Source organism: Lepidochelys kempii, chromosome 5, assembly GCF_965140285.1.
Source record: "Lepidochelys kempii isolate rLepKem1 chromosome 5, rLepKem1.hap1, whole genome shotgun sequence".
Classification (NCBI taxonomy): domain Eukaryota; kingdom Metazoa; phylum Chordata; order Testudines; family Cheloniidae; genus Lepidochelys; species Lepidochelys kempii.
In genome coordinates, this window is record NC_136384.1 from 125,472,491 (window position 1) to 125,500,192 (window position 27,702).

The 27,702-nt window shown below is 44.9% G+C and overlaps 2 protein-coding genes across 2 annotated transcripts in view; one reads left to right on the forward strand and one right to left on the reverse strand.

Moving 5' to 3' along the window:
- Positions 1-8,373, forward strand: part of FBXO10 (F-box protein 10) — a 78,660-nt gene extending 70,287 nt beyond the window's left edge. The window contains exon 12 of the transcript XR_012159142.2: positions 8,322-8,373. The gene's annotated coding sequence lies outside the window, so the exon portion shown is untranslated. The remainder of the gene's footprint in view (positions 1-8,321) is intronic.
- POLR1E (RNA polymerase I subunit E) lies at positions 1-27,702 on the reverse strand. The gene is made up of 12 exons (XM_073345730.2): positions 27,573-27,702; positions 25,764-25,867; positions 22,207-22,283; positions 17,342-17,427; positions 16,468-16,523; positions 13,838-13,982; positions 12,428-12,535; positions 11,681-11,777; positions 9,817-9,950; positions 6,093-6,174; positions 3,226-3,357; positions 1-398 (listed from the first exon to the last, which is right to left on the reverse strand). Exons 1-12 carry the CDS (start codon positions 27,634-27,636, stop codon positions 239-241), a joined length of 1,245 nt encoding a protein of 414 aa, XP_073201831.2. The 5' UTR covers positions 27,637-27,702; the 3' UTR covers positions 1-238.

The window sequence follows — 27,702 nt, forward strand, 5'->3', positions numbered from 1 at the left end:
TAGAAAGGAGGAGAGGGTTTTGGTTTATTTTCAAAAAGGACTGATTACAGAGATGGACGTCAGCCAAACCCATTACTAGTATCAGCCTTGTCCAGTTCCACTGTCTGGCAAAATAGCCCTTCTAGGAGCTCAGATTTCAAGTGGGATCAGGGAACTGGCATCAGCTTTGTTCTTGCAGAGGCTCCTTCCCTGTCCTTTCAGCCAGTGTTCTCCTCAGTGAGATGTGCACAGTATTCCTTTATTTCATCTTCTTGCGCTTCCGCTGGCTCCCTGATGGCTTGTACACAGGTAAGGGCAGAGAGAGGGTGGCCAACTTGTGGTCTTCCTCGTCCGTGAGTCCTGACGGCCCCTTCCTTTTGGAGATCTTCAGCCTCATGGCTTTAGCGATCTCCAGTATTCTGACAAAAATAAAAACACCCATATTAGTGAATGCAAGAGTGTACATTCCTGTGTCAAATCACAAACACTCAGTAGCGCAAGGCAGCCCCCTGGATCAGAGCAATTAGGCTTTCACCTCGGAGGAGCAAGAATCAGGTCAGACGCAAGCAGTAACTTGGCTCTGTGGCTGTTTTCTGGAGCAGTGACTGGCAATATGGCTGGCCTGCCCAGCTTTGGGTAATGAGAATAGCCTGTTGCTTTATTTAGTGGCTCATAATCCCAAGTGTGTGAAAGTTATTCAGTCCATGCCAGTCTGGGGAGAGATGAAGTAAAAGCAATCTACATTTTGTAACGGGCACAGCTCAGGTATTTATTGATTGATAGCTATCAAATTGATAGCTGCCCTGCAGGAGAGCCCAGCTGATTTCCAGACACTCAGGAGGAAAGAGAGAGAATGTCCTGTGGTGCTCAACTGCAAACTCTTTTGGCTGTCTAAGATGCAGCACTGATGGGCTCTAAGGGCTTGTCTATACTGCCCGCCGGATTGGCAGGCAGCGATCGATCCAGCGGGGGTTGATTTATCGCGTCTAATCTAGACGCGATAAATCGACGGCCGAGCTCTCTCCCATCAACTCCAGTACTCCACCGGAGCGAGAGGTGCAGGCGGAGTCGACCGGGGAGCGGCAGCTGTCGACTCACCGCAGTGAAGACACCGCGGTGAATAGATCTAAGTACGTCGCCTTCTAGCTGAAGTTGTGTAACTTAGATTGATGCCCCCTATCCACCCCGCAGTGTAGACCAGGCCTATGCGACCTCACAGTAGAATTAAAGCAGTAACATGTCAGCACGGAGAACATATAGAACTTTTTAATCAGGGATGCAAAATCCTTACTCAAAGAACTAAATTGCTCCTGAATATAATGATCGCGGCAATTTCTCATTCTTCCCGTGGCGCATCGGAATGTGATTAACAATGCTGCCGGTTCTAGTAAAAGACCTTGGCTCTCACTTTAGTGTATTCTGATTGATCCCCAATGTCAGCTTTGCATCTGTGTTTCAATGAACAATGCCGTTTGCAAGGAGATTAAAGAAGTGGCTTTTTTCCAGTTTGAGGCTCACTCTGACTTTCGTTTTTCAGACTTCTCTGCACTCATTGTTTCAGGATCCCCAAAAAGACAGCTACACAAGTCAAGAATCTGTTGTATCTAATATAGCTCACAAAAGGCAGCGTGACCTTTCCAAAAGCCATTTACTTCATCTTTAAGAATGGGGTCTAACCGGCTTCAAACACTGCCATTAAAACCATTATTCCACATCAGTTCCAAACAGCAAAATTACTGGAATCAGCAACAGCATCCACTGCCAGAACATGTACAAATGGAGTCACCCTCTGAAAAGCCAGGCAACTAATAGGTCGGATTACTTCCATTTACCATTGGAATTTAAGCTTTCTAGTCGAGAATCATTTCATTATTTTCTACACGATTTTGTTATGGGGAATAACTGATTTCTTGTTGAAGTTGTTAATTCTGCAGGACACAGATCTCGAGATGGGTTTTTCATACCCTGCAATAGCATCTTTAGAGATCTTGTCAGGGAACAGTCATCCTTATGAACCAGGTCAAGCTACAAAGCATGTCCTTGGAGTTGCTATTTCTCCCACTGAGGTGCAGCAAGCTAAGCATGGTTGAACTCAAATTGCTGACCGGGGGCCAATACATTTCAATTCCAGATGGTATTATGCAGCTGCTCTCTGCTAACAGCCAGTCTCCGCAACCTGCAGGTCAAGGATTCCCTAAGCGAGTCCATTAGATTAAATCAAGAATTGATCATAATTGTATTCTCCAATAGCCTGAGTCACACCCCTTCAAAGTCAGTGGAAAGACCCCTCTGAGTTTTATGGACTCTGGATCAGGCCCTGATTGAGACCTGTTGATAAAAGGCACACTTTACACTTAATACTCAGTAAATATGACACAGACATACTTCTTGTCCCATGGGAAATTAAGTGCTAGGAAGTAACTTCTCAATGAAGATACCGGAGCAAGTGTTCTTCATTAAGGACCCGATCCCCCCACCCCCCCAGTTGTCCTTGCTAGTCCCAATTAGCCAAACTCTCATCTCCTGATGCATGTGCAATTACCCTCCCCAAATTTCAGGAAAACATGTCTCCTCTGCACCAGGTGCAGGCAAGGCATTTGGGGGGGACTGGATTACTGGCTGTGCCAAGGGGGCATGTGCTCACAATTGGTTTTGTTTAAAAACCTGAGTTCCAACCTTTATGACAGAGACTGTTGCCTCCTGGCAATTAAACACGGATCAAGGACCCAGCGGGGAGTCAGAACTCCGCTTCCCCCTTGTTGTGAGGAGGAGGAGAATAGACTGGAAAACACAGAGGCATTGTTACTCAGTGGACAGAGCACTGGATTGGACTCAGAATTCTACTGGCTCTGTCACTGGCCTGCTGAGTGACCTTGGGCAAGTCACTTTCCCTCCATGCCTCAGTTTCCCCATCTGTAAAAGGGGACAAGGATGCCAAACTCCTCTGTAAAGTGCTTTGAGATCTACTGATGAAAAGTGTTCGATAAGAGCTCAGTATTATTAGTTATTTTAAAAAGCACCCCATTGCACCCCAATCCTGCACTGAGCACTGCCTGGGTGCACCCCTCTGACAAGAACGGGGGGAGCCTGTATGGCACTCAGGGCAGCATCTGGATCAAACACCCAACTGCTCAATCGAGGAACTGAAGACAAACCCCCCAGTGCTGCCTTCCTCTCCCCCCCCCCCAAATTATTAAAAATGACTGAACGCTTCGTGTTCCTTCCATTCACAGAAACGTCACTCACCTGTTCTCGCGGAGTTTCATGTCCCTCTGTAGCACAGTCAGGTCTGTTTGGAAGTTGTTAATGTGCAGGGCTAAGGCTATGACGTAGGCTGTAATTTTAGCTTTCATCGAAGCGGAGATTAAATTCTGGATACTTGAGAATAAGAGGGTAGGGAAGAGAGACCAAATGTGACACTTTTTAACAGAGCCAGACGTATAACCCTTTGGGCTTGTGTCTGCCTACACCCGACGGCCAAACCCGGGATTATATTCCTAGTAAAAGGGACGGGGGAAACTGGCGACAACAGCAGCATTATCTTCACTGCCAGCTCTTTTGTGAGCGACTGAAAACCTGTGTGTGTGTGTGTGTGTCAAATTTGCAAATAGTTTTGGGTTGACCAAAATGGCAACTTTCGTCAAATCTAGTGGGCTGAAAGATTTCACCCAGCTCTAGTTATAAATCAACACAGCTCTCACAGCAGACGGGCCTAGAGGGCTGTTTTTCATACTGGCGTTGTACATTTATGTTCAGAACTCCTGGCCCCTTCATGGTAACGCCGATAAAAAAAAAAAAAGTATGAAGAGACAATGACTATAAAGCAAAAAAAAGTTTGGCCCTTCTGCACACAGCCACCTCGGTGGCAGCCAACAAAATTCAATAAAACCACAAGCAGCTTCTTGGAAACGTTATTAAACTAGAACAGCTCCCCAGCGGACCGCCCCCTTGGCAGATGCTTATTTTAATTACTTTCCATGTGTCCGTGTCCTGTGGACAGCCTTTCCTAACTCAAACCTCTGCATTTCTAAGTGTGTGTATTCTGGCGCCTCCGGTTGGCAGTCACTAAACTGCTGAAAGGCTGGTCTATGGCAGGCGGGCAAAGAATCTAGTGCCCAAGAAGAGCAGAAGCCAGTGCCACAGCTCTGACCAGTGTCCAGAACTTTTCTTTTAAAGTGGTAAACTGGAGAGCTTGGTCAGAGGCAGGCATCTATCATGGGGAAGAGGTGAAGTCCTAAACGTGCTTTAGTTTGGTGATCTGGGACCAGCCTGCACCGCCAGGCACAGCAGGGGTTGGGGACCTGCCTTGACTCAGTGGTGACACCAGAGGGTCCTGGCCTGGGAGGTACAATGGCAGCTGGAGCTCCCTGGCAGTACCTTAAGAGGGTACAGTGTGTGCTCTCCTGCTTTCCACTCACTGAGGTGTCTTCTCCTGGCTAGCCCCCTCTATGGCACAAGCCAGAACTCCTGGGTTCTATTCCTAGCTTTACTGCTGCTGACATTACCACAATTCACTACACCTCCACTTATTGGGCAGCTTCTCCGCTCTGCAGCATCACGCTCAGAGGACCAAGGAGACCGGAGGAGCATCACAGTCTGGCTACTCCTCCTGCCAGCCTGACGTGCTCCCTGGGGTGGGGGTGAGGGAGGAGGCTGCGAGAGGGTGCCCAGGGGCTGCGCAACTCCCCAGCCAATGAGACATAGCCGGTCTTTCCTTCCGCTGTGCTGCCGGAGTGGAGCAGAGAGTCTGCCCTGCCAAGACAGCAGTGATGGTGCGCTAAGGTTGCAGGCTGCTGGCAGGTTTCATTCACGGACGTCTGTAAAATGCTTCAGAAAGAGAAGGCCCCAGGAAGATGTAGGCCTTGTCTACACACACACACACACACGCACACACACGCACTGGTTTCATTAAATGGGGTTAGTTAAACTGGCACAGGCCCCTATATGGGCACACCTAGACCTAGTCTACACTGGAAAAGTTTTGCTGGCATCGCTACCTGGCATCATTATACGAGCAAACCCTCCGAGTGTAGACACAGCTCATATCTGCATAAAAGAGCTTCTGCCATCTTAGCTAACACTGGTCCCCCAAGAGAGAGTCGCTACACTGGCAAGGCTCCGATTCCAGTATAACTGCATCCATGCTAGGGCTAGTTCCATCATAAAAGGTCACACCTGTGACCAACATAGCTCTACCCGGACACGTTTTAAATTGGTTTCAAACTGGTTTTATCGGTTTAACTTCTGCCTGAAATCTGACATAAGCCAGATTTAAATGGACTGAAGAGCTTCCGAGTGCAAAGCTGCATTGACTTACTGCCTCAGGGCAGGGCTAGACTGGAAACTTCAAACGCTGTCGTGGGAACGCTCCCGCGCCAACGCTGGGAGAGAGCTCTCCCAGGGCTCCTGGTAATCCACCTCCACGAGCGCTCGGAGCCTGTCCACACTAGCGCTTTAAAGCGCTCAGACTTGCTGCGCTCAGGGGGGTGATTTTTCACACCCCCGAGCCAGCAAGTTAGAGCGCTATAAAATGTAAGTATAGCCAAGCCCTCGGTTTCAAATCACAACTTTAGTTAAACTGGTGTGTAGTCAGGGGTTGCATTTTCAGTAGTTCCCCAGTGAGTTCAATAGCACTTGAGCTCCTAAGTAGCATGATCTCTTACAAATGGGACTGGGTTTCTAAGTCACTCAGATGCTTGTGAGCATTTTACCCCCAGCCTTTGTACGATGTGAAATAAAATACCTGATTTTAAAATACAAGCCATTGGGCCAGAGTCTCCTCTCACGCTGGTGTGACTCCACTGACCTCAACAGAGCCACTTCTGATTTACACTGGCATAAGGCTGAGGAGAATGAGAGCCAACGTTTCCAGACAATCACCGCCTGAAGTACCGATGATTGCTCAGCATGGTGACAGCCCCTTCCATTTTCTACACAGAAAAATCTCTGTACCGAAATCTACAGGCATTAAGAAGGGAAGATGCCAATAATTCAGATTTCTTTATATTACTGTTGAGATGATTTCCTGATAACATGGGCAGAGTTATGATCCCTTGATCTGAACTTTCCTGTGTCATAAACATCAATTTCAAACAAAACAAACCGTTCGCTACCTGCCATTGTTGTACGTCAGCGCTGTGAAGTTTTTCATGAGTTTGCTGTTAATGATGTGTGGACAGTCGGGGCCCATTGCATCTAGAAGAAAAAGCTTTTTGCAATAAAATGATAAAACACCATTCTGAAACATAATGGGGCTTCAATAAAATTAACACTTAAGAACTATGATAACACTGTGCTGGATTTATACTGCTTCTATGACATCTTTAAGGGAACAACTTAAAAATATATAAAATCAGTGTCTTGACAAACTACTTAGAGCTTCTAGGGTAAGATTTTCAAACAGTGTCTAAATGATTTACAATCTTAAACCCCATTTTCGAAACAGACTTAGGTGTTTACAAGCCAAAATCCCACGGACTTCAATCAGACTTAGGCTCCTAATGGCTTGTCACTTTTGAAAATGGGACTTGGAAGCTTTTGAAAATTTTACCCCTAGAATGTAGGGCAAGCTTCTGTACCATCTACGGACTGTCATTTTGTTCTTTGTTTGTACAGTGCCTCGCACAGTGGAGTCCTGGTCCAGAATGAGGACCCCTAGGCACTTTTTAAAAATATATCATTAATAATAAATTAAATTACATCAAGTATTAATACAATATCATTCCTTCCTTATCTGTGTTTCCATTACCAGAAGGTTATTAACACTTAAATAGTTTTTCAAAAAAACTGAATTTCCTTTTCACCACTTAGGGGTTGTCTACACTTGAAATGCTCCTGCTGCTGGAATGCTTCAGTGTAGACATTACCTGTGCTGAGAAGCAGGGTTCTCCCATCGGTATCGTTAATCCACCTCTCCAAGAGGTAGTAGCTAGATCAGTGGAAGAATTCTTCCATCAACCTCACACTGTCTACACTGGGGGTTAGGTCAGCTTAACTGCATCATGCAGGAGCGTGGATTTTTTCACACACCTGACCGACGTAGATGGGTCGACAACTTTTTTGTGTAGACTGGGCCTTAGAATGGTGAGGTTCACTTTTATTTCATACCACTTTGACTTTTGGACTCCCATGCATCAGGGTGGCTGGGTTCCCAATACAACAGAGGAATGTTTAAAGAAAGTTTTTTCTACAGAAATCTAAAGCGGAGATTTTCAAACCTGCTCAGTGGATTGAGAAGCACAATTTCCGCAGAAGACAATGGGAATTATGCATCCAAATCCCCGTTGAAAATCCACACCTAAATGTTTTGTGTGGAGCTTTTAAGAACTGTTGTTACTGCACCTTTAAAAGCAAGATAATTTTGGATGCAGAGTTCAAAGGAGCTTGTTAGTTGGAACCAATGGAGGAGAAGTTGGCTGGAGACTGAACGTACAAATAAAGTGAGGCTGGATAAACTTGTAAATAAGGGATACCCTCAGTTCTGCAAGCTCTCATCAAGTGTCTCATGATATTTGGTGTTTTTCTTAAATCTCCAGCTGCTGGAATCAGGAGATTGGATGAGAATCTCAGCTTTCATTTAAAAAAAAAAAAAAAAAGATCCTAACCTTCTCGATTGTGGAGAAAACCTTGAAAACATAAAAGTGTGATCCTGAAAGCCCAGAAACTAGAAAGCAAAAAAAACCCGCCAAAAAATTTATTTAAAAAAATAAAATCTCATTGTTTTTAAACCAATCATTATTAAGAACATAAAAACAGCTACACTGGGTCAGACCAAAGGTCCATCTAGCCCAGTATCCTGTCTTCTGACAGTGGCCAATGCCAGGTGCCCCAGAGGGAATGAACAGAACAGGTAATCATCAAGTGATCCATCCCCTGTGGCCCATTCCCAGCTTCTGGCAAACAGAGGCTAGGGACACCATCCCTGCGCATCCTGGCTAATAGCCATTGATGGACCTATCCTCCATGAACTTATCTAGTTCTTTGTTGAATCCTGTTATAGTCTTGGCCTTCACAACATCCTCTGGCAAGGAGTTCCACAGGTTGACTGCATTGTGTGAAAAAATACTTCCTTTTGTTTGTTTTAAACCTGCTGCCTATTAATTTCATTTGGTGACCCCCTAGTTCTTGTGTTATGAGAAGGAGTAAATAACACTTCCTTATTCACTTTCTCCACACCAGTTATGATTTTTTGAGATTTATCACATCCCCCCTTAGTCGTCTCTTTTCCTAACTGAAAAGTCCCAGTCTTATTAATCGTTCCTCATACAGAAGCCGTTCCATACCCCTAATCATTTTTGTTGTCGTTTTCTGAATCTTTTCCAATCCAATATATCTTTTTTTAGATGGGGAGACGACATCTGCACGCAGTATTCAAGGTGTGGACGTACCATGGATTTATATAAAGGCAATATGATATTTTCTGTCTTATTATCTATCCCTTTCCTAATGATTCCCAAAATTCTGATCACTTTTTTGACTGCCGCTGCACAGTGAGTGGATGTTTTCAGAGAACTGTCAACAATGACTCCAAGATCTTTCTTGAGTGGCAACAGCTAATTTAGACCCAATAATTTTATATTTATTCTGGGGGGCCTGGCTCATGATTTTTGAATGGGTTGGGTTGGCAATACTGTGCTAAGGTGATGATTTTGACACCATTCTGAACCAATTAACAAAAAAATCTGTTTAAAAAAAAAAAGAAAGACCTTCTTGATAACATCATGAGAAAAAGCAACATATGAAAGAATATTTGGTTCAATGTCGATGCCTCAAGGGTCTTCCCAGTGATCTGCGCAACATGCGGAGAAAGGGAAGATTGTATGATAGCAGAAGGCTGGAGTAACTGTCATTAGAAGAGCCAGCTGGGTACTGGAAGTTTAGATGTGCATTTCCCACCAGATTTCTAAATTATTTCTGTCCAGAAACAAAACCAAACAAAAAATTTCAAAATTTCCTACAAGAAATTTCCAATAAAAATGGTTTCAGGCTGAAACTTTTAGTTTGGATAAAACCCCAAAAAAATTATTCTGAATTTTTACCTTTTAAAATGTCACATTATGGTTTATAAAGTGAAAAAACTGAAATGAAAAGTAATTTCAAAATAGACAATCAAAATGTACTCTGTTGAAAAATAAATGGGAACTTATTGGAATCCTCTGTTCCAATCCTCCCCCCCAAATCTCATGGAAACAGACATGTTTCCGAAGAACCAGCATTTTCTGATGGAAAAATATTCAGTTGGAGCATTTCTGACAGGAGTTACTCTGGTCTTCACAATACCCTGATCTAAAATGGCAAAGTCCCTGATGAATGAAAATGGCAAGTTTACAGTCTTGAATTATTGGGGCTTCTATAATTTCAAGACAACGTACATTTTAGTGATAAGAAAATGCCATTTCTACTTCGTTTGTGACACGAACGTGTTGATTTGTTCTACACTCTGTTCACTGTTGAGGCATTAACTGCAGAACACATCTCACTACTTGCTTTCAAGCTTGTGTCCCGTCCCCCCCATGCAGATTCAGCAACCGGCGCCGTGGGGAAAGAGAAAGGGTTCATTTTTCGTCAGTGTTTTTAGGTTGAGATTTTCACAGCATTCCAAAGGGCTTTGGGCACCAAATTTGTGCCTAACTGCCTTGGACTGCTTTCAAAATCTTAACCTTGGCCCAAAAGTGTACATGGGGATCAAACTGCTACCTTTGTCTGTTAAAGCTCATCTGTCATCTTGGTGGAATTTTATTTCTTTTCTGAGTTTAAGACTCCATTAGTTACAATACAAACCCCAGTCCATAGCTGAAAGGTAAGCAGGGCAGAGAGATGCTCCTGTTATTAACTCACGTTTCTTCTTAATCACTTTCTGGAAACTGAACTTGATGAGGACATCCAGAAACCACAGACACCGCGCCTTATGGTCCGAGCTGTCCTCACTTGGAGGCATGGACTTCAGTTCTTCTAGAACGAAGGAGCAATGGCTAAAAGGAAGAGAGGGAACATCCCTTAGAGCCAAGGGCATAAAGAAATGGGGTTATGGGTACAGCACACTAGGACAGGGGATGCCTGAGTGTAAGGAATACACAAATAAGGCCAAGTCCGCAGCTAGTTTAAATTTACAGAGCTCCACTAACTTTGATATGGCAAAGCCAATTTATGCCAGCAGAGGATCTGGGCTCGTGTGTATTCCTTTGTCAGAGCAACCACTAACCTGTCGTGCTCTACCCAGAACCTTTAAATGCACTAATGCTTAATGATGAAAGGCAGGAGTAGTATTCTCTGACCAGACAGGAGAGTCATGAGAAGGACATTTCCACCTAGGGAAGATATTGCTCTGAAAAGAAGTGCAGATGATCCTACAGTATACTAATATGGCGGACAATATCTGTCCAACCTGTGGGCCTGTATACTCTAACCGCAAACTTCACCAGAGCACAACGCTGTCTGCATCCATCCACGGTCTATGTGGGCCTTTCATCTCCTCTTTATGGTTCCCCCTAGCCTAGACTCTCCAAACTTCAATGCATTCCCTGTTCGGCAGCTTGTCTAGAAGAGTGCCCAGAATGGGGCCATCTGCCCACCATTCTCAGAATCACCATTTGCTTCCTGTTCATTTTAATATCCTTGCTAGTCTTCAAACCCTGGGATTTCCCACCCAGCTCCCTCCTCTGGCCCCCTGCATTTTTCACATTTACCTATCCTACCTCATCTCTTCCTATTTGCTAGCAAGTTCCTTACACTTCTCTTATTCCCATTCCCCCAAACAGCAGCCATCCTGGCTGCACCTACACAAGCCGGCGGAGACTCTGCCTTTGGCTTCTGGCTGTTTCCTAGGTCCCCCAGCTCTCACTGTTATAAACTCTGCACACACAGATGCACGCCCCAAATTGCAGTCATCCCTCAGCCTGCTTCCTAGATTCCAACTCCTCCCACTGGGGCAGAGTTCCCAGATCAGGTTATATTCCAGGTTCACAGTTCAGGTTATATCCCACCTTGTGATAAAGAAAACACAACAATGAAGGGGCTCATCTTATCCACCATAGGAACCACAACTTTGAAGTCAGCGTTAAGAGGCTGTTATTACATCACTGAACATATTATTTTAAGAAAGAAATGAGTATTTTTGGAACAAAGATAAACCTAACAGCCACAGCAGAAAATGTTAATAAGAACATAAGAACGGCCATACTGGGTCAGACCAATGGTCCATCTAGCTCAGAATCCTGTTGGCCAATAGTGGCCAGTGCCAGATGCTTCAGAGGGAGTGAACAGAGCAGGGAAATTTATCGAGTGATCCTTCCTCTGTCTTTCAGTCCTGCTTCTGGCAGTCAGAGGCTTAGGGATATCCAGAGCATGGGGTTGCATCCCTGGCTATCTTGGACAATAGACACTGATGGACCTATCCTCCATGAATGTTAAATGTCTAATTCTTTCATCTAGTGATCTGGTTCCAGTTGGCTAACAGGGTTTTGAAACAGCATTGACCTTATGTATCTGCTGATTCCTGGGGCTACTGGTCCTTCAGATGAAACAGAATAATTCTAATGAAATCTGTCTGGAAATTCCACCAGGTATATACAGCTTCCTACGTGTCAACTAGGTTCTACAGGTGTTTTCCTTCATGCTAGAAGCTACTCATTTTTTCAACTCATTTCATTACAAGGAACTGACCACTATATTTGCCCCATCAATAAGCCTAGAGCACCCTTACCTTTTCTCTTCTGTCTTCTTAAGGATCGCCTCAGGAGTAATGCTAACGAAAGCTGCCGCTGGAGTCTGCAGTGCTTCATATTCGGCAGGGGAGAGGACTGGAGAGATTTTAAGAAATCATAAAGAACACTGTGCTCTTCCCCATTGAGGATCTAGAAGCCCTTAACGACCATTAAGTTTCACAACAGCCCTGTACGGTAGGCAAGTCATGTAGATTTACATTACACAAAGGGCTGACTTCATCCATTGCGCAACTGCTCACAGCAACCACCACCACTAATGTCTTAGAGCAGCGAAGAACAGTATGTCCGAATAACACAGCCCGGGGAGATGTACTGTAGAGGAACAATCACAGGGACTGGAAGCCAGCCAGGATTAATGTCCCTGTAAGTTCTGATTTCATGATGAAGCATCTCCTCTGGTACTTGGGTCCACAGTCCAAATTCTACCCTTTGCTCCCCATAATACCCTTCATAACACTTACAGTTGACATCTACTTCACATTCACACAGGGGAAGGCACCAAAGCATCTCCTCTGGGAGAAGCCGCTCAAAAGGCAGGATGTGAGACTTATAGGCCCAAAGCCCTAAGGCACACTCTCAAATCTTCTGTCCCCAGCGTTTTGGTCACGAACAGAAATTACTCCTCTCAAATGACACACAACTCTGCTGCTCACCTGAGTCTGGCCCTTTCCTTTAACTCAGTATTTTCAGCTGGGTAAAGCAGTGCCCTGCCCCATAAAGGATACTGTCCTCAAACCTGTAGACGTTCTCTGGTCTGTCAGCATCTTCCTGGCAGGGAGGTAGGAAGAGGGAGACATCTTGCACGTCATCCTGAGCGGCGTCACTGACTAAAGCTTTCAAAGCAAGCCGGAGATGAGAGAGTGCTTGAGCCAATGCTAACGTGAACAGAACCGCAAAGCGAACGCTCGTGTTTAGTGTCAGTCTGTGCCAAGGGAATTCTTAGTTAAAAACCGAGAACTCTTCTGGTTAGAGTTTTAAAGCTCGAAATGCGGTATGGTGTGTGTGGGGGGGATACTGGAAGCTTTTGAAATGACTAATAAATCAAACTCACGACAATGATTCTGCAAATTTCTATGTTTTCCCCACTCTAAGTAGAGTTAGCTACTGTACACAGAGCAGTCTTGTGTGTGCAGAACACAGTGCATTCTCCTACTGGGAGCTCTTTTGGATCATAGAAATGGAGGCCTGGAAGGGACCTCAGGAGGTCACCTATTCCATGCCCCCACACTGAGGCAGGATTAAGTATACGAGACCATCTGACAGGTGTCTATGTAACCTGTTCTTAAAAAACCTCCTCGTTACAGAGGGATGGGGACTGTCTTCTTATTGTCCGTTTGTACAGCGCCTAACACAGTGGGGCCCCAATCTCCACGCAATACTGAAATAATATTACTATAAATAAAGAGCCTAATTCACCATGGTGGTTCGCCACAGTTTTATGCCACTGTCATCACTTCGTTGCTTGCAACTCTGGGGACTTGCAAAACCCCATCTGGAGCACGAAAGAACACGGCGACACAATACTGTGGAACTGGAGCAAGAGCAGCCTTCGCTTCTACTGCTTGTCTGATCCGAAGCCCAGACCCGCAGGACTGACAGGGTGACTTAGCTTGTCGGTTTTAAAGCTTTGGGGTCAGCTGGTCCTTTATGCCGGCCTGATGCGGTATCATTCTTTAAAGGATAAAGTCTGACAGGTTCTGTAAACGAACGTTCTATGCGAACAGCTCACAGAACAGATGAAGAGAATAACTTTCCAGGACCCTCTGCTCTGCTACCAGAGAGTTGAGCTGGGCAAGGAAAAGAACGTATGATTCACCCATTTATAAGCATTGTGATCAGAACGAGAAGATTGGATTTCAGTGTGCTTCTAGCAGAGAAGGCTGCACGACTCTCTCCCACAATGGTCGTTTGTTAGTTTCTAGCTGCTCAAATTTCTCCAATGCCACTACTATAGAGTTCACCACTCTGCTTCATTTAACACTCAAGGCAAAGCCGCCTCTCCCTCCCCTAGTCCTTGAGGTGGGAGAATCCTCTGAATACATTAGAGGAGGGAATAGACACAATGAATTAGCAAGTCTCCAAAAACCCAACAGGGAGGCTTGCTGCTGCTCTTCTGCATCACTCTTGTTACTTACCAGCAACACCTTTTGTGTCTATGATGTTTTCGGCTGCTTTTGTCACAGCCGCATTTAAAGTCTCACTGCCAACTTGGTGCATCCTTCGAGAGTTCAGGGCTCGCTTCTGCTTGTTGGTGCCAAAGGCTTCAATACACGAATCCACCTGCACAAGAAACCGATCCAAATTACTGCACCTAGAGACGGAGGTATGCTCTTTGGAAGGTGTTGGAGGGAAGCAGGAGATAATGCACCCTGAATAGGACGGGCTGCTATTGGATTCTACCTTTCAAAGGAAAGGAAACACATGTCACAGATCTGTAGGACCAAATTCGCTGCCCAGTTACAGCGGTGCTCCTCTACTGGTGTTAACCAGTATGAATGAAAGGAAAACTCAGCCTTTAGATTACAGTCCAGTCCAAGGCAGAGACGGCTTTTTTTTTAAAAAAAGCAAAAACTAACAAGTACGGAATGAATGAGTCACTAGAAACAAAAAGAGAGGAGGCATGATTTTCAGTATGCCCCCGCAGTGACCAAGTGCTAGTGAATCTGAACAATAAGCTGCGAACTAAGACCATGATCCTGCAAATGGATCTCCATGGGCAAATCTGTGGGAGTGCACTGGTTTCAGACCCCAAGCTGACAGTGGTGTCTGCCTGCCTGGATCTGACCACAAGACCATGGCCTAATGCCCATTTGTAAGGGGGCCATCAACTAATGGAACATTAGACAAGATCCATAAACAGAGATTCTATTCGATGTACAGTAACTAAATACAGAGGGTTGGGAAAGCTAGCACTCCTTTATTAAAAATTGTAAATTTCACTTTTGCTTTGAGCATCCAAAAGGGTGATCAGGTTATAGCTACAAAGTGTAGGGTCTAAAAAGAAGTAACAATAGACTTACATTGGAATAAAAATGTATTTTTTCCCTCTCCGAGATAGTGATTAAGGCCCTGATTCCGCAAAGACTTATGCACATGCTTAACTTTACACATTGCAAGTAGTCTTCTTGTCTTCCATGAGAACACCCACCATGCATAAAATTAAGGACATGCGTAAGTCACATGCGTAAGTCACTGCTGAACTGCCGTCTGTCTACATTTAAGGATTAGAATAATAGAACTATGGGGCTGGAAGAGACCTCAATAAGTTATCAACTCCAGCCCCCACCCTGGCAGGGATTTGTCCAACCTGTTCTTAAAAACCGCCAGTGAGGGGATTCCACAACCTCCCTTGGAAGCTTCTTCCAGAGCTTAACCGCCCTTAGAGTTAGAAAGTTTTTCCTGCTACCTAACCTAAATCTCCCTTGCTGCAGATTAAGTTCATTATTTCTTGTTCTACCGGCAGCAGACATGGAGAGCAATGGATCCCCTGTCCTCTTTGTAACCGCCCTTAACAGATTTAAAGACTTTTATCAGCCCTCCCCCCCCCATTCTTCTTTTCTTAAGAACAAACAGTTTTTTAATCTTTCCTAAAAGTCAGGTTTCTAAATCTTTTATCATTTTTGTTGCTGTCCTCTGGACTCTCCTCACTTTGTCCACATCCTTCCTAAAGCGTGCCCTTCCCCCCCCGTCCCCCAGAACTGGACCCAGGACTCCAGCAGAGGCCTCACCAGAGCAGGACAATGACCTCCCATGTCTTACACAGGACACTCTTTATACACCGCAGCGTAACAGGGTTTTTTGCAATGGCATCACACTGATGCCTCACTCAGTTTGTGAGCCAGTCCAGCACCCAGATCCTTCTCAGCAGTACCACCACCTCGCCACTGACTCCCCACTTGGTAGTTGTGCAGTTGTTTCTTCCTTCCTAAGTGAAGTACTTTGCACTTGTCTCTATTTCATGTCATGTTGCTGAATTCTGACCAATTCTCCAAATTGTCAAAGTCCTTTTGAAATCTAATCCTGTCCTCCAAAGTTCTTGCAACCCCTCCTCCAATCCCCCCGGTTTGGTGTCATCCACAGATTTTATAAGCATATTCTCCACTCCACTATCCAAGTCATTAATGGCAACAGTGAATAGTACTGGATCCAAGAATGAACCACGTGGGACCCCACTAGATACAGCCTACCAGTCTGACAGCGAACCATTGATAACTACTCATTGAATATGATGTTTTGAACCAGCAGTGCACCCACCTAATAGTAATTTAATATATTCCTCATTTCCCTAGTTTGCTTATAAGAACATCATGCGGGTCTGTGCCAAAACCCTTACTAAAAAGCGAGATATATCATGTCCTCCGCCAGGGCCGTCCCTAGCTATCCTGGTGCCCTACACAGCTGCGTACTTTGCATGTCTACCGCTTCCCCCCACGAGGCCACGAACCCTGTCAAAGAACAATTCACACTAAACTTGTTCTTTGTGAACATGCTCTAGGTAAACTTAAAATAAATCGGCGAACACACCCCAATCTTTTGGTGGCCATTAATCTATTTAACGTTTAGCCAGTTCATAGAACCACCACCAAAGCTACAATAAGGATACAACTGCTGCTGTTACACCACTTCAAATCTATTGCCCAGCTTCCGAACATACTAAAAATGCTGAACTACACCCATTAATGGCAAACGTGGACAAACCATTTCTAGACTAGGATCGTTTGCTGAGGGTAGCCCGGTGATTATGTTAGGAAAACAAAACTTTTACCTTCTCTCTGTAGGATTTATTCTGATACTCTGACGGGTCGTCATCTATTAAATCATCTACAAAAAGACCAAAAATGAGTACACATAGGTATAACTGTGCTACTGTGTCTTCATTCACACTGTGCCAGAACCCGGCAAACAAGTGCGCAGGTTCTCACACCTGATACTCGAGAATTTAAAAAAGGATAAACTGAGATGCTAGACAGCATCTGAGAGAGACTGGGCAGTCGTGTTACTACAAAGAGCATTCAGACTTTAGTTTGATACATCAGAAAAGGTGTGTCCTGGATTATACCAACATCAGGATCACCTTGTGCACCAAGGAAACAATTCATTGGGGATACTCAATATTTTCCTCTAGGCTTGCGGCAATAAAAGCAGCCCTGCTGAAGAACTGTGCTGCCAGGGATTATTTTATTTCCCAGAAAGTGGCGATTCAGTCTCTGGGCCTGTTTAGTTCTAGCCTTCTCCTAAGCAGAAGACACAAAGGACGATAACACCAAAACACGACCTGAAACCATTGATTGGGATTAAGTTCAACGTTTTCCACCTTCCACCCTGATTTACTCTAACTCCCTCCCACACCACCACCACCACCCACCCACCCACCCTTCCTAAATATTACCTCATAGCTTGCAACGTGGAAAACAGTAAAAGGGAGAGTTGTAGCTAGCTCGTTAAAGCACCAGAAAAAAAGTGTATTATGGGGGCATTCTCCAATCAGCTTGCGCTCTTTCACTCAGGGACCATTAAGAATATCTGTGACATTGGACTGATGGAGATAGGAGCCAAACTGTAGGCAGCAGACGGAGTGAAATGCACACGGAGTGCCGATGTACCGTGCCGTCGGTGGCAGAGTTCAGTCTTTTACTTACCTGACAACAACGGCTGCATGTTGAATAATTCAGCATTATAGACTTCCATTTGTCCAGCGTCCTTATCTAACACACCGACAAAGTACCTGTGGAGAGCAGAGTGAGGGATGATTAACCAGAGATGATCATAAGTGAACTACATTAGCATTATTATATGGCCCAGTGCTCTTCATGACCCTCCTTCTCCCTCCTGTCCCCAGCAGGGACCGATTTTTTCCATCGCAACAACTAGAACTTCACAGTGAAATGAGTTCCATAAAAGTCACATAGGAGGCCTGATTTTTAACCCTGGAGTCTCAAATGAAGGCATCTAAATTAGCCTCCAGGCACACAGAATGAGCGTTGAGGTGCTTAACTGTCATATTCTATTCTCTTTCTTGTATGTATTTGCAGGGATCCTAACAGCTCCTCTAAGCAGGATCTCATTAGGTGCACTGTCTGGTTTCAGAAGCTTAAGAATGACGTTTTTCTAGGGCTCCCTGGGCTCAGGATCTGTACTATCTGGAATTTAAAGGATAAAGATATTTCAAATGCTGACTTCGTTCTCAAGCAAATAATTAAAGATTGGATGGCTCTTTTTAAAGCTCAGATTCCACGTGGCCGTTCTCTGATTATTAATGGCCCCTTGAACCTAAGGTTTGGGCTACACTTAAAACGAACACCAGCATAGCTGCATTAGTCAGAGGTGTGAAACATCACACCCCCAGCCAACATAACTATGATGACAAAACCCCCAGTATAGATGCAGCTATGCCAACAGAAGAGTGCTTCTGTTTGGGGAGGCAGTGTTCCTACACTGAAAGAAAGACTCCTTCTGTTGGTTTAACCTGTATCTATGTTAGGAGGCTATGCCAGCATATACACATGTCTACACTAAAGCTTAAGTCTGACAGCATCCCAGAAACTGACTCTACTTTCTCCACTACTGAGAAAACAGATTTTTTTGCAGGACCAAAGTAGCTCATTTTAAAGAGATCTAGCCCTCCCTTTCTTTCCGGCCAGCAGTTCAGAGGGATAAGATGGATGGTTCACTTTGCTGCTGTCCAGACCCGCATGGCTTGAGAAAATGTGTGTTTTTCCCATTTTCGCCTAACTCTGAGGACCAGGCTGGATCTTTCTCTCATCCACCTGGCAGCCTAGGACATTCATTTAATGTTGGGTTTGGCAAGGTTTTCAGCTGGCTTGTGCTGGATCTGCCCCCCTCTGCCATTTTTAAAACTGGAACTGACTTGGTGAGGACCAAGTATGGCTACAGCATGACACCAGGCATTCAGGTGTGCTGAGCTGGGGGAGAAATTCTCTCTACTGCCTTGTCTATTTCACGGGAGCAGTTCAACTAAAGGCATAATTTCAAACTGATTCAGTTCAACAGTGCATCATCGAGCTAAGCTGAACCGACATAAGCCACTTCAAATTGAATTCAGTGTCTCTGCAGGGTTTAGACAGGGACTAAGAGCAAAAATACAAGTCTAGTAGCTAATAAAACTTGGGACATTTCAGGAACAACTATGGACGAGTAACTGCTAGAAGCTTGATGGAGGCAATACCTGGTCTTTGGGTTGTGGAGAACCGCAACCCCACTGGTAGCTCCTTCAAGTAGACCAGAGTTGGGCAAACTACGGCCCGCGGGACCGTCCTGCCCGGCCCCTGAGCTCCTGACTGGGGAGGCTAGTCCAGCCCCTCGCCTGCGGTTTCCCCTCCCACGCAGCCTCAGCTCGCTGCACCACCGCCGCAATGCTCCGGGCGGGGGCTGCGAGCTCCTGGGGCAGGGCAGCTGCAGAACGACGGCCTGGCCCGGTGCTCTGTGCTGCACGGTGCGTGGCTGGCTCCAGCCGGGCAGAGCGGCTGGGAGCACCGCCAGCCACCGGTGCTCCAGGCAGTGCGGTAAGGGGGCAGGGAGCGGGGTTGGAGCGGTCAGAGGGCGGGGAACAGGGGGATTGAATGGGGGCAGGAGTTCTGGTGGCAGTCAGGAAGGAGGGGGGGGGGTTTGGATGGGGCAGGAGTCCCGGCGGGGAGTGGGGGGGGGCGTCAGGGGGCGAGAAGCAGGGGGGTCGGATAGGGGCCAGGCCACTCCTGGCTGTTTGGGGAGGCACAGCCTCCCCTAACCGACCCTCCATACAATTTCTGAAACCCGATGCGGCCCTCAGGCCAAAAAGTTTGCCTGCCCCTGAACCAGACAAAAAGAATGAGTCACACTAAGTTGAATGGAGAGGAAAGGAATAAAAAAAAGGGATGGGGTCTGAAGCCTCTAAACAAAGAAAAACCCACAGAAAGAAAGAGCACCCTACTCAGACTAGCCAGGTGTCCTCACACCTAAGGAAACTACGTTTCCACCCCTCCAGCTTCAAGAACTGGCCTCACATTAGCCAGGCACATGTCTAGGGCTCTGCAGCAGCTGTTCCAAGGATTGATTACATCATTAAAACAGTCTCTTAATCATGCCCAACGATATGAGTGTTCCGAGATGGAGTCCTACGCTGGTATAAAATTGCATATCACTGATATTTGTAGCATAGATGTTCATTAGACTAACTGGGTCTCAATTGAATTCTCCAGACACAAGCATAAAACCGCCCCCAGAGTCTTGTTGCAGTGACAGTGTTGTAAATTAAGTTCTGTCACAATTAAAGTCGCAGCTCTCCTCGTTTCATTTGAGACAGAGGAGAACAAAACCCCATGACCTGCATGTAATCAATCTCTTTCACCTTTTAGACGATCTGAGTCCTGGATTTCCTGCTACAGCCACTCTTGGGCTGCTTAACAAAATGGTGAGTAGCAGAAAGGGACTTGCTTTTAATCGACTCCTCTAGAACCCAAGCACATCAGGAAACTCAAGTTTAGAAGTCCCTTGTCCCTGCTCCACTCTCACATGATCCAGAACAATCCAGAACCGAGCGGATTTGTTCTCGTCCCACCCAGCAATATGGAAATTGTTACGAGGCACAGAATCGGCAAAAGTATGTCAACGCAGGTCTGTTACCAGTACAGATGTGACTAGGACTCAGACTTGACAGACATTTCTGAAGTCCACCCTTTTCACCCTCCACTGGTATATATTAAATTTAAGAGACACATCACGTCAAATTTGACCCCAAAATGCAGGTTCTCTAGTAAAATATAATTGTCTCTAAATCTAAGACAAAACTAGCTGCAAAGTTCAAGTTGTAAGCACCAGAGGCAAATGTTTTAGCTGCATCTGCCTGAAAATCAGTTTAGTTGGAGGAACAGAAACCCAGTTCTAGGGTCTTCTCCGCTTTCCACATCTAAGGCAGGATTTTCACAGCTGCTTTAGGGATCTGGACGTTCAATTACCAATGGATTTCAATAGGATTCCTCACAGATAACCATATGAGTAAGTTTTTGCAGGATCAGGGCCTTATATGATTTTATTATCCAGTTCCTACGGCAACAAACCTTGTTGTACTGTTAGGACTATTGCTTGAAGTCATGTAAAAGCTTGTTTTGTTCTTTTTCTCTCACTAGTTATGTACACAACAAAACCTAAATTTAGACTCGAATTTGACCTGACAGTGTCTCTTAGACTCCTCCTTCTGCCTGCGCACATATTAAACTTCCTTTGATATTAATGGGAATGTTGGTGTGCCTCAAGGGAAGAACAGATACTCTTAACCGACCCAACAGGATTATTTGCTGTTGACGTTTTCTGGATCCACTAATTCCAAAGGTTTCTATCAAAACCAGAGGTTTCCTTACTTACAGTTCCTAGATCAAGCCAGACTTGATAAAACAACATTATTACTACTAACATTTGCTTGGATGTGCCAATATCTGTTATCTTTTTCTTATCCTTCCCAATGAAAATACCATCACTTCATATGTGTTTCCCTTTCTGATGTATGGCAATGGTTCTCAACCAGGGGTACGTGTCCCCTCTGTGGGTACGCAGAGGTCTTCCGAGGGTACATCAACTCATCTAGATACTTGCCTAGTTTTACAACAGGTACGTAAAAAGCACTAGCGAAGTCAGTACAAACTAAAATTTCATACAGACAATGACTTGTTTATACTGCTTTATACACCATACCCTGAAATGTAAGTACAATATTTATATTCCAATTAATTTATTTTACAAATATATGGTAAAATAAAAAAGGCAGCAGTTTTTCAGTACTAGTGAGCTGTGACGCTTTTGTATTTTTGTGTCTGAGTTTGTAAGCAATTCTTTTTTAAGTGAGGTGAAACTTGGGGTATGCAAAACAAAATCAGACTCCTGAAAGGAGTTCAGAAGTCTGGAAAGGTTGAGTACCACCAGTATATGGAACAGTCAAGTAGATCATCAAGATTATCAAGCTTTTGTCCTGCAACTGCCCAGTGATCATGCAAGACCAAGGAATCCTCTGCATATATCAGGTACAGATTCTGCCAAATTTGAAGGGTGGCTTATTAAACTGGATTCTGCAACATCAACGTCTCTCCTCGGTGATGTTACTTACTGTTTTTTGGGGTTTTTTTAATCCAAATCTTCTTAACCTGATGTACATATATATTGCATGGCCATATTTTTCAGCAGCACTCAGCACCTCTCATTGAGAACAATCATAGAATCTCAGGGTTGGAAGGGACCTCAGGAGGTCATCTAGTCCAACCCCCTGCTCAATGCAGGACCGATCCCCAACTAAATCATCCCAGCCAGGGCTTTGTCAAGCCTGACCTTAAAACAATGGGAGCTGCAAGGCGCTGAATGCTTGAAAACCTGCCCCTCTTCTTTTCCAATCCTCAGCAAAAGCTGAGCTCTTCTGAAAATCTGTCCCCGCATTTATAAACAGCACAAATGAAAAGGAAAAGAGAAGAATCAAGTAAACAGAACAACTGCTTTACCCTCCTCCTTTGCACACACCCCATACCTGCAGAGGGAGTTACATTTCAAGACTCCTGAGCCGAAGTTTTTTCCCACATAAGAAAGCCTGTCTGTCTCCGAAGTCTAAAATACAAAGAAAAATAACTTTAGTGGTGGGGTACTTGTGACACAAATTCTCCATGTGCACCGAACTTTCTAACCAAGCTATTACGTTCTTTTTTTCTGGGTATCAGATACCAGTTCTCCGAACAAAAGACATTTTTAACTTGTCTGCTTTTAGGGAAATTTTCTCATCAATTCTATTAAAAGCAACACACCAATATTTCCCAAATAAAGTCTTAAAAGAGACAACATTTCTTATGACTGAAAGAACCCAACCTTGTAAATAATGCTACCTTCACATTCACCTAGAGCAGTGGTTCCCAAACTCGTTCCACCGCTTGTGCAGGGAAAGCCCCTGCCGGGCCGGTTTGTTTACCTGCCGTGTCCGCAGGTTCGGCCAATGGCGGCTCCCAGTGGCCGCGGTTCACTGCTCCAGGCCAATGGGAGCTGCTGGAAGCGGCGCGGGCCGAGGGACATACTGGCCACCCTTCCCGCAGCCCCCATTGGCCTGGAGCAGTGAACCGTGGCCACTGGGAGCCACGATCGGCCGAACCTGCGGACACGGCAGGTAAACAAACCGCCCCGGCCCGCCAGGGGCTTTCCCTGCACAAGCGGCAGAACAAGTTTGGGAACCACTGACCTAATGGAAGGTAAGAACACTTTACGTGGAAGTTATTGCCTTCACAGTGCTAACAGTATTTCTGGTTAACTTCTGAGCAGGCTTAGCATTGTCGTGAACTCTGGAATTCAAAAACACAGCTAGAACGTCTTGTCCACAATAGTTAAACCTAAAAGCGATGGTTTGTAATAGAAATGCTGTAACTAGTTAGAGCTAAAAATGTAGAGAAATTAACCATCTTTGCTATTAAATTTAAGGTGTTATTTCAGATGCTTTAGTTAAAGTTACATCCAGCCTTCCATTGTAACTGTTGCTCATAACTTCCTGAAAATTAATTCTCCTCCTGCATTGAAAATTGCTGTGTTTTGTCTCAATTCCAAGGTTATTCCTGGGGGAGTGGTAGTGTGAGTAAAATTAATTCAGTGAGTTTTTTAAATGTAATTTTAATACACACAAGCCCACACTATCATTATATATGCACACACGCTTTTGAAAAACTGGACTTGTTTATGTGCCCTTGGACTCAAAAATAACTGAACTTTAAAACTTCATGGCATCGTCAGTTTACGTCCCCAATCCCGACAGCTGAGTGCGAATCAGCCACTCTGAAGAGTTCACAGGATCAGGGCCTACATTTCAAAATTATTTAAATAAAGAACGTGGGTACATCTGCAGTACAAAATCTGTACCTAGTTTGTGCTTGAATAGGTGTATACTAGTCAGTAGCACTAACTGCATAACTCCACAATAACTCAGGTAAGGTTTTTCCTTTTCTGGCCTTTGGCTTGTTTCTCTTTCCACTAAAGCCAATGCAAGCAAAACTTTCACACAAGAGAATTCAATCATAACAAAAACTACAGCAATGCAAATGTTAAGGTTAGAAATGTACACATGAAAGAAATCAGAAAATGCAACATGTTTTTTGCAGTCATCTTAGCCCGCCAACTCTGCAAATAATAGCTTTACTTTTTTATTAGGTATGCTGTTAACCATATAGCCTAATATATACAGTATGTGCAACATGGGAAAGTCAATATTACTTTCAGAATCCATGACTTTGGGTGTTTAATTTGGTAACCTTAACTATATTACTGCAGTGGTATTTTGCATTTAACATATGAGCCAGAGCAATTCAAACTTGCGGCGTACTGCATTATTGAACCCCGTTACCATCCCTTTATATAATTGGCATTAATATACTTGAAGTACATTGTTTGGTAAGCTATATGGTGTTAGGTTCATTCTGTGTCTGATCATGAATTGCTTTGACAAAGCAAAATTATGCTTTCATACCTGTCAACACACTAATACTCAGTACTACTTCCTGAGGTTACAGTGACATCTTGTGGTTTTGTAGACTAAAGACTCCAGAATACATGCTTTTAGAGACTTGAGGAGCTCCAGGTATCAGTGCACAGACTATTCCTCATATTAACAAGGCACACAGATGGGCTAACTCAAAGCTACACGCAAAAGCTCTTACCCCCTCTCCCCCGATGCCATTGTTCCAAGCAGCGGCTTTTTCCATTTAAGCTTCTGCTACCACTTTCCCTCGATCCAGTCTGATTTCTGCTGCTAAGAACAGTCTCTCTGCCCTGCAAGCTGAAATAAGGGTCTGGACATATCCAGAATCTCATAAAATACCATAAAGTGGAATGGTTTAATTTTGGGATTTGTGTTTTGTTTTTAATTCACATAGAGGGTTCATCAACAAAAGGCTGTTACAAGGAGGAGGGAGAAAAATTGTTCTTCTTCACCTCTGAGGACAGGACAAGAAGCACTGGGCTTAAATTGCAGCAAGGGAGGTTTAGGTTGGATATTAGGAAAAACTTCCTGTCAGGGTTGTTAAGCACTGGAATAAATTGCCTAGGGAGGTTGTGGAATCCCCATCGTTGGGGATTTTTAAGAGCAGGTTGGACAAACACCTGTCAGGGATGGTCTAGATAATACTTAGTCCTGCCATGAGTGCAGGGGACTGGACTAGACGACCTTGTCCCTTCCAGTTCTATGATTCTATGACTGGCTACTTTCTCTTTCAAGGGGCACGACCAATTTGAAATCTAAACAATTTTTTTTTTAAAGTTAGTTAAAAACTGCTTCAGTTACTACACCTGCTTAAATCCCCCTCCTAATTTATGATGCTTTACAATCACATTTGTCTTAATGTTTTCCTCTCCACTGCTGGGGCAGGTAGGGGTGGAGACCTACAAAACAACAGCCCAACTAAAGTCCTGCTCCTACAATCAGATCCATGCCAGCGGACCCACAGACAACCCTACTGGGAACAATGAGGTGCCATGCAGATCCAATGTCAGGATTGGGGCCTATCTCCTTATACAAGAGAACCAGTGAAAATGACTGTACATGAAGAGGATGTCAAATGCACAAAGAAAACAAAAACCGGATACAAAACAGAGATTTTCCTTCACCATGGGAATTCAGACTGGATCAGACCCAAAATTCATCTAGTCCAATATCTGTCTCCAAATGTGGGCAGTTCCAAATACTTCAGAGGAAGGTACAAGAACTCCAAAATAGCAGATGAGGGATAATCTGCCACCACATTAGAGCTCATCTTGATGTCTAATCGCTTAAAACCTGAAGCAAAAGGTTTAACAATCATTCAAAATGTGTTAGTCATTATAATGCTACATATTTTATATCCATACAATATCTTTCATTTGTAATCTTACATGTTACACCTGTAACAGTAGCAGGTTACAAAAATATACAAAAGTGAGATTTTTTATTTCAGTGTCCCTTGACAAATTTTTCAATACTTCTTGGCAAAAACATCCTGACTGACAAAGACAAAAACCTGATAATAAACAGGGATCTGATGTTTCACTGCAGAACTCTTGTACAATGACAAACAAACTTACCAAGATTCTTTGGTGTTTCTTTCTGGGATTAGTCGTGTCTTTGCTTTTGTATAAAGTAAAATCCATGTTTTCAGAATTCTGCAGTTTTCCATTTGAAAATTGAACTGTAATAAATTTGTAAGGAGAAAGCATTTGAAACAGTACAGACAAAGGTAAACCTATGTTTAAAATAAAAATGTTTATAACAATGCCAGGAAAGAGGTTGTTCTTAATGAGAATTTTGGGCAGCCTGAGTTATATCAGAGTTAATTTCAGAATACAAGTGGTTTTTTGTTTTTTTTTTCAGAATAATTACTCCACTTTGGAAGCCAACTAATTATTCTGCAATAAAGTGACTTTTCTTATGGCACAGTATCCACGCAGGAAGTTAATCTGGAAAATCTATTGCAGAACAGTTTACTCTGCAATGGTTATTCCACTCAATTTCTGAGCATAAACAGGACATTATTATTGTGCTACGGGTGTAGAGCAAATGGAGGGTCACTAACGCCCTACACCTGAGATGTCAGTAATTTGTCCTGAGTAAGATGCCATAGACTCTCCCTGGCAAGGCTGGACTAAGCTTGATGCTACAGAAGGATCTCATCAGACATAATTTGAAAGATTCTGCTATTTGCCCCAACTGAGGTAAGGGCCCGCTGTCCTAGGAGCTGTACAAACACAGTCAGAAACAGACCCGGAAGAGCGTACAATTCCTCCATCACTGACAATTTTGAAATCAAGATGGGTTGTTTTTTCAAAAAGATCTGCTCTACGAATTATTGTGGGACAAGTCTTTGGCCTGTGTTATGCAAGAGGTCAGACTAGATGATCACAATGGTCCCTTCTGGCCTTGGAATCTATGAATTTCAACAATCTTTTGGATGTAGACTGCTCCCTGAATTTAACTTTAACAGTTGGAGACTATTCGTATAATGTTCCACGCATATTTATGTTCATGAATCTATGTTGACTGCAGACTTCAAAGGGACCGTGCACACACATTCACTCATTTGCTTTCTTGGAGCAGGGCCTGAATGCAGCACAGTGCAAAAAACACACTGTAATAACAAGGCTGGTGTCAAAACACAGCAAAGGAGCAGCTTAGAGACAAGCAGCCTGCCCTCCAGAAAACTGCCTTCTAGCTTTATTTGTCTTTCACTGACTTTAATTTAGGGATGATGATTTTTAAGAATGTATTTAATAGCTAAAATTTCTGCATTTTTTTCTTGAAATCCCACAGGTTAACATTTGGTCATGCCTCCAAAAACTGAGTTCAGCTGCACGGTGGCGCATGCCAGGCCAGCGCAGCACCTCAGTCCTCACAGACATCAGCTACAGACGCCGAACAGCTGGCCAGGGAGAGGGCTTCCCCCCTGAGGTCAGCAGAGCGCTTCCCTTCCCGGGCAAGCAGGAGGACGGAGCAGCCCACCGAAAGGACTAATCCGACCAAGGTGGGATCTGCAGCCTTCGTTCAGGAGGACCCGGGGAGATCCCACGGGCTAGCTGGGAAGGATGAAACCCACCAAGCCAGCAAATGTCTCTGAGATGAAGCCGGTCCCTGGGCAGCCCCCGGCTACACGCCCCCCCCCCCCGAGCCCGGACAAACCCGGCGAGTCCCGTGCAGGGCGGGGGTGGGGGGGTGGCTGCGCGGCCGGTGCCCCGACTCCCGGGCGGCGGCGGCGGCTGCTGGGGGGCGTGGGACAGCAGCGCCCCTGGCCGGGCAGCCCCCGCGCACCGCGTGGCGCAGGAGGCCGCGCAGCCACGGCCCGGGGGCGCACGGGCGAGCGCGGCCCTTGCTCCGCCCCGCCTCAGGGGCGCGACTCTTACCGAGCGGGGCGCTCTGGGCCTCCTGGGGGTCCCCCCGGTAGCACCAGCGGGCGGCAGCGGCCATGGCGCGGCTTCCTCGCGGCCGGCTGGAGACCGCCTCCCGGCCCGCCCCGCCCCGGCCGCGATCGCC

Excerpts from the sequence above, each read along its gene's own strand:
- POLR1E (XM_073345730.2), bottom strand. The coding sequence starts at position 27,636 with ATGGCCGCTGCCGCCCGCTGGTGCTACCGGGGGGACCCCCAGGAGGCC. Across the intron at positions 17,428-22,206 it reads AAATGTAACTCCCTCTGCAG|GTACTTTGTCGGTGTGTTAG; the intron begins GTATGGGGTGTG and ends TGCTCTCCACAG. Across the intron at positions 16,524-17,341 it reads CATGCAGCCGTTGTTGTCAG|ATGATTTAATAGATGACGAC; the intron begins GTAAGTAAAAGA and ends GTCTTTTTGTAG.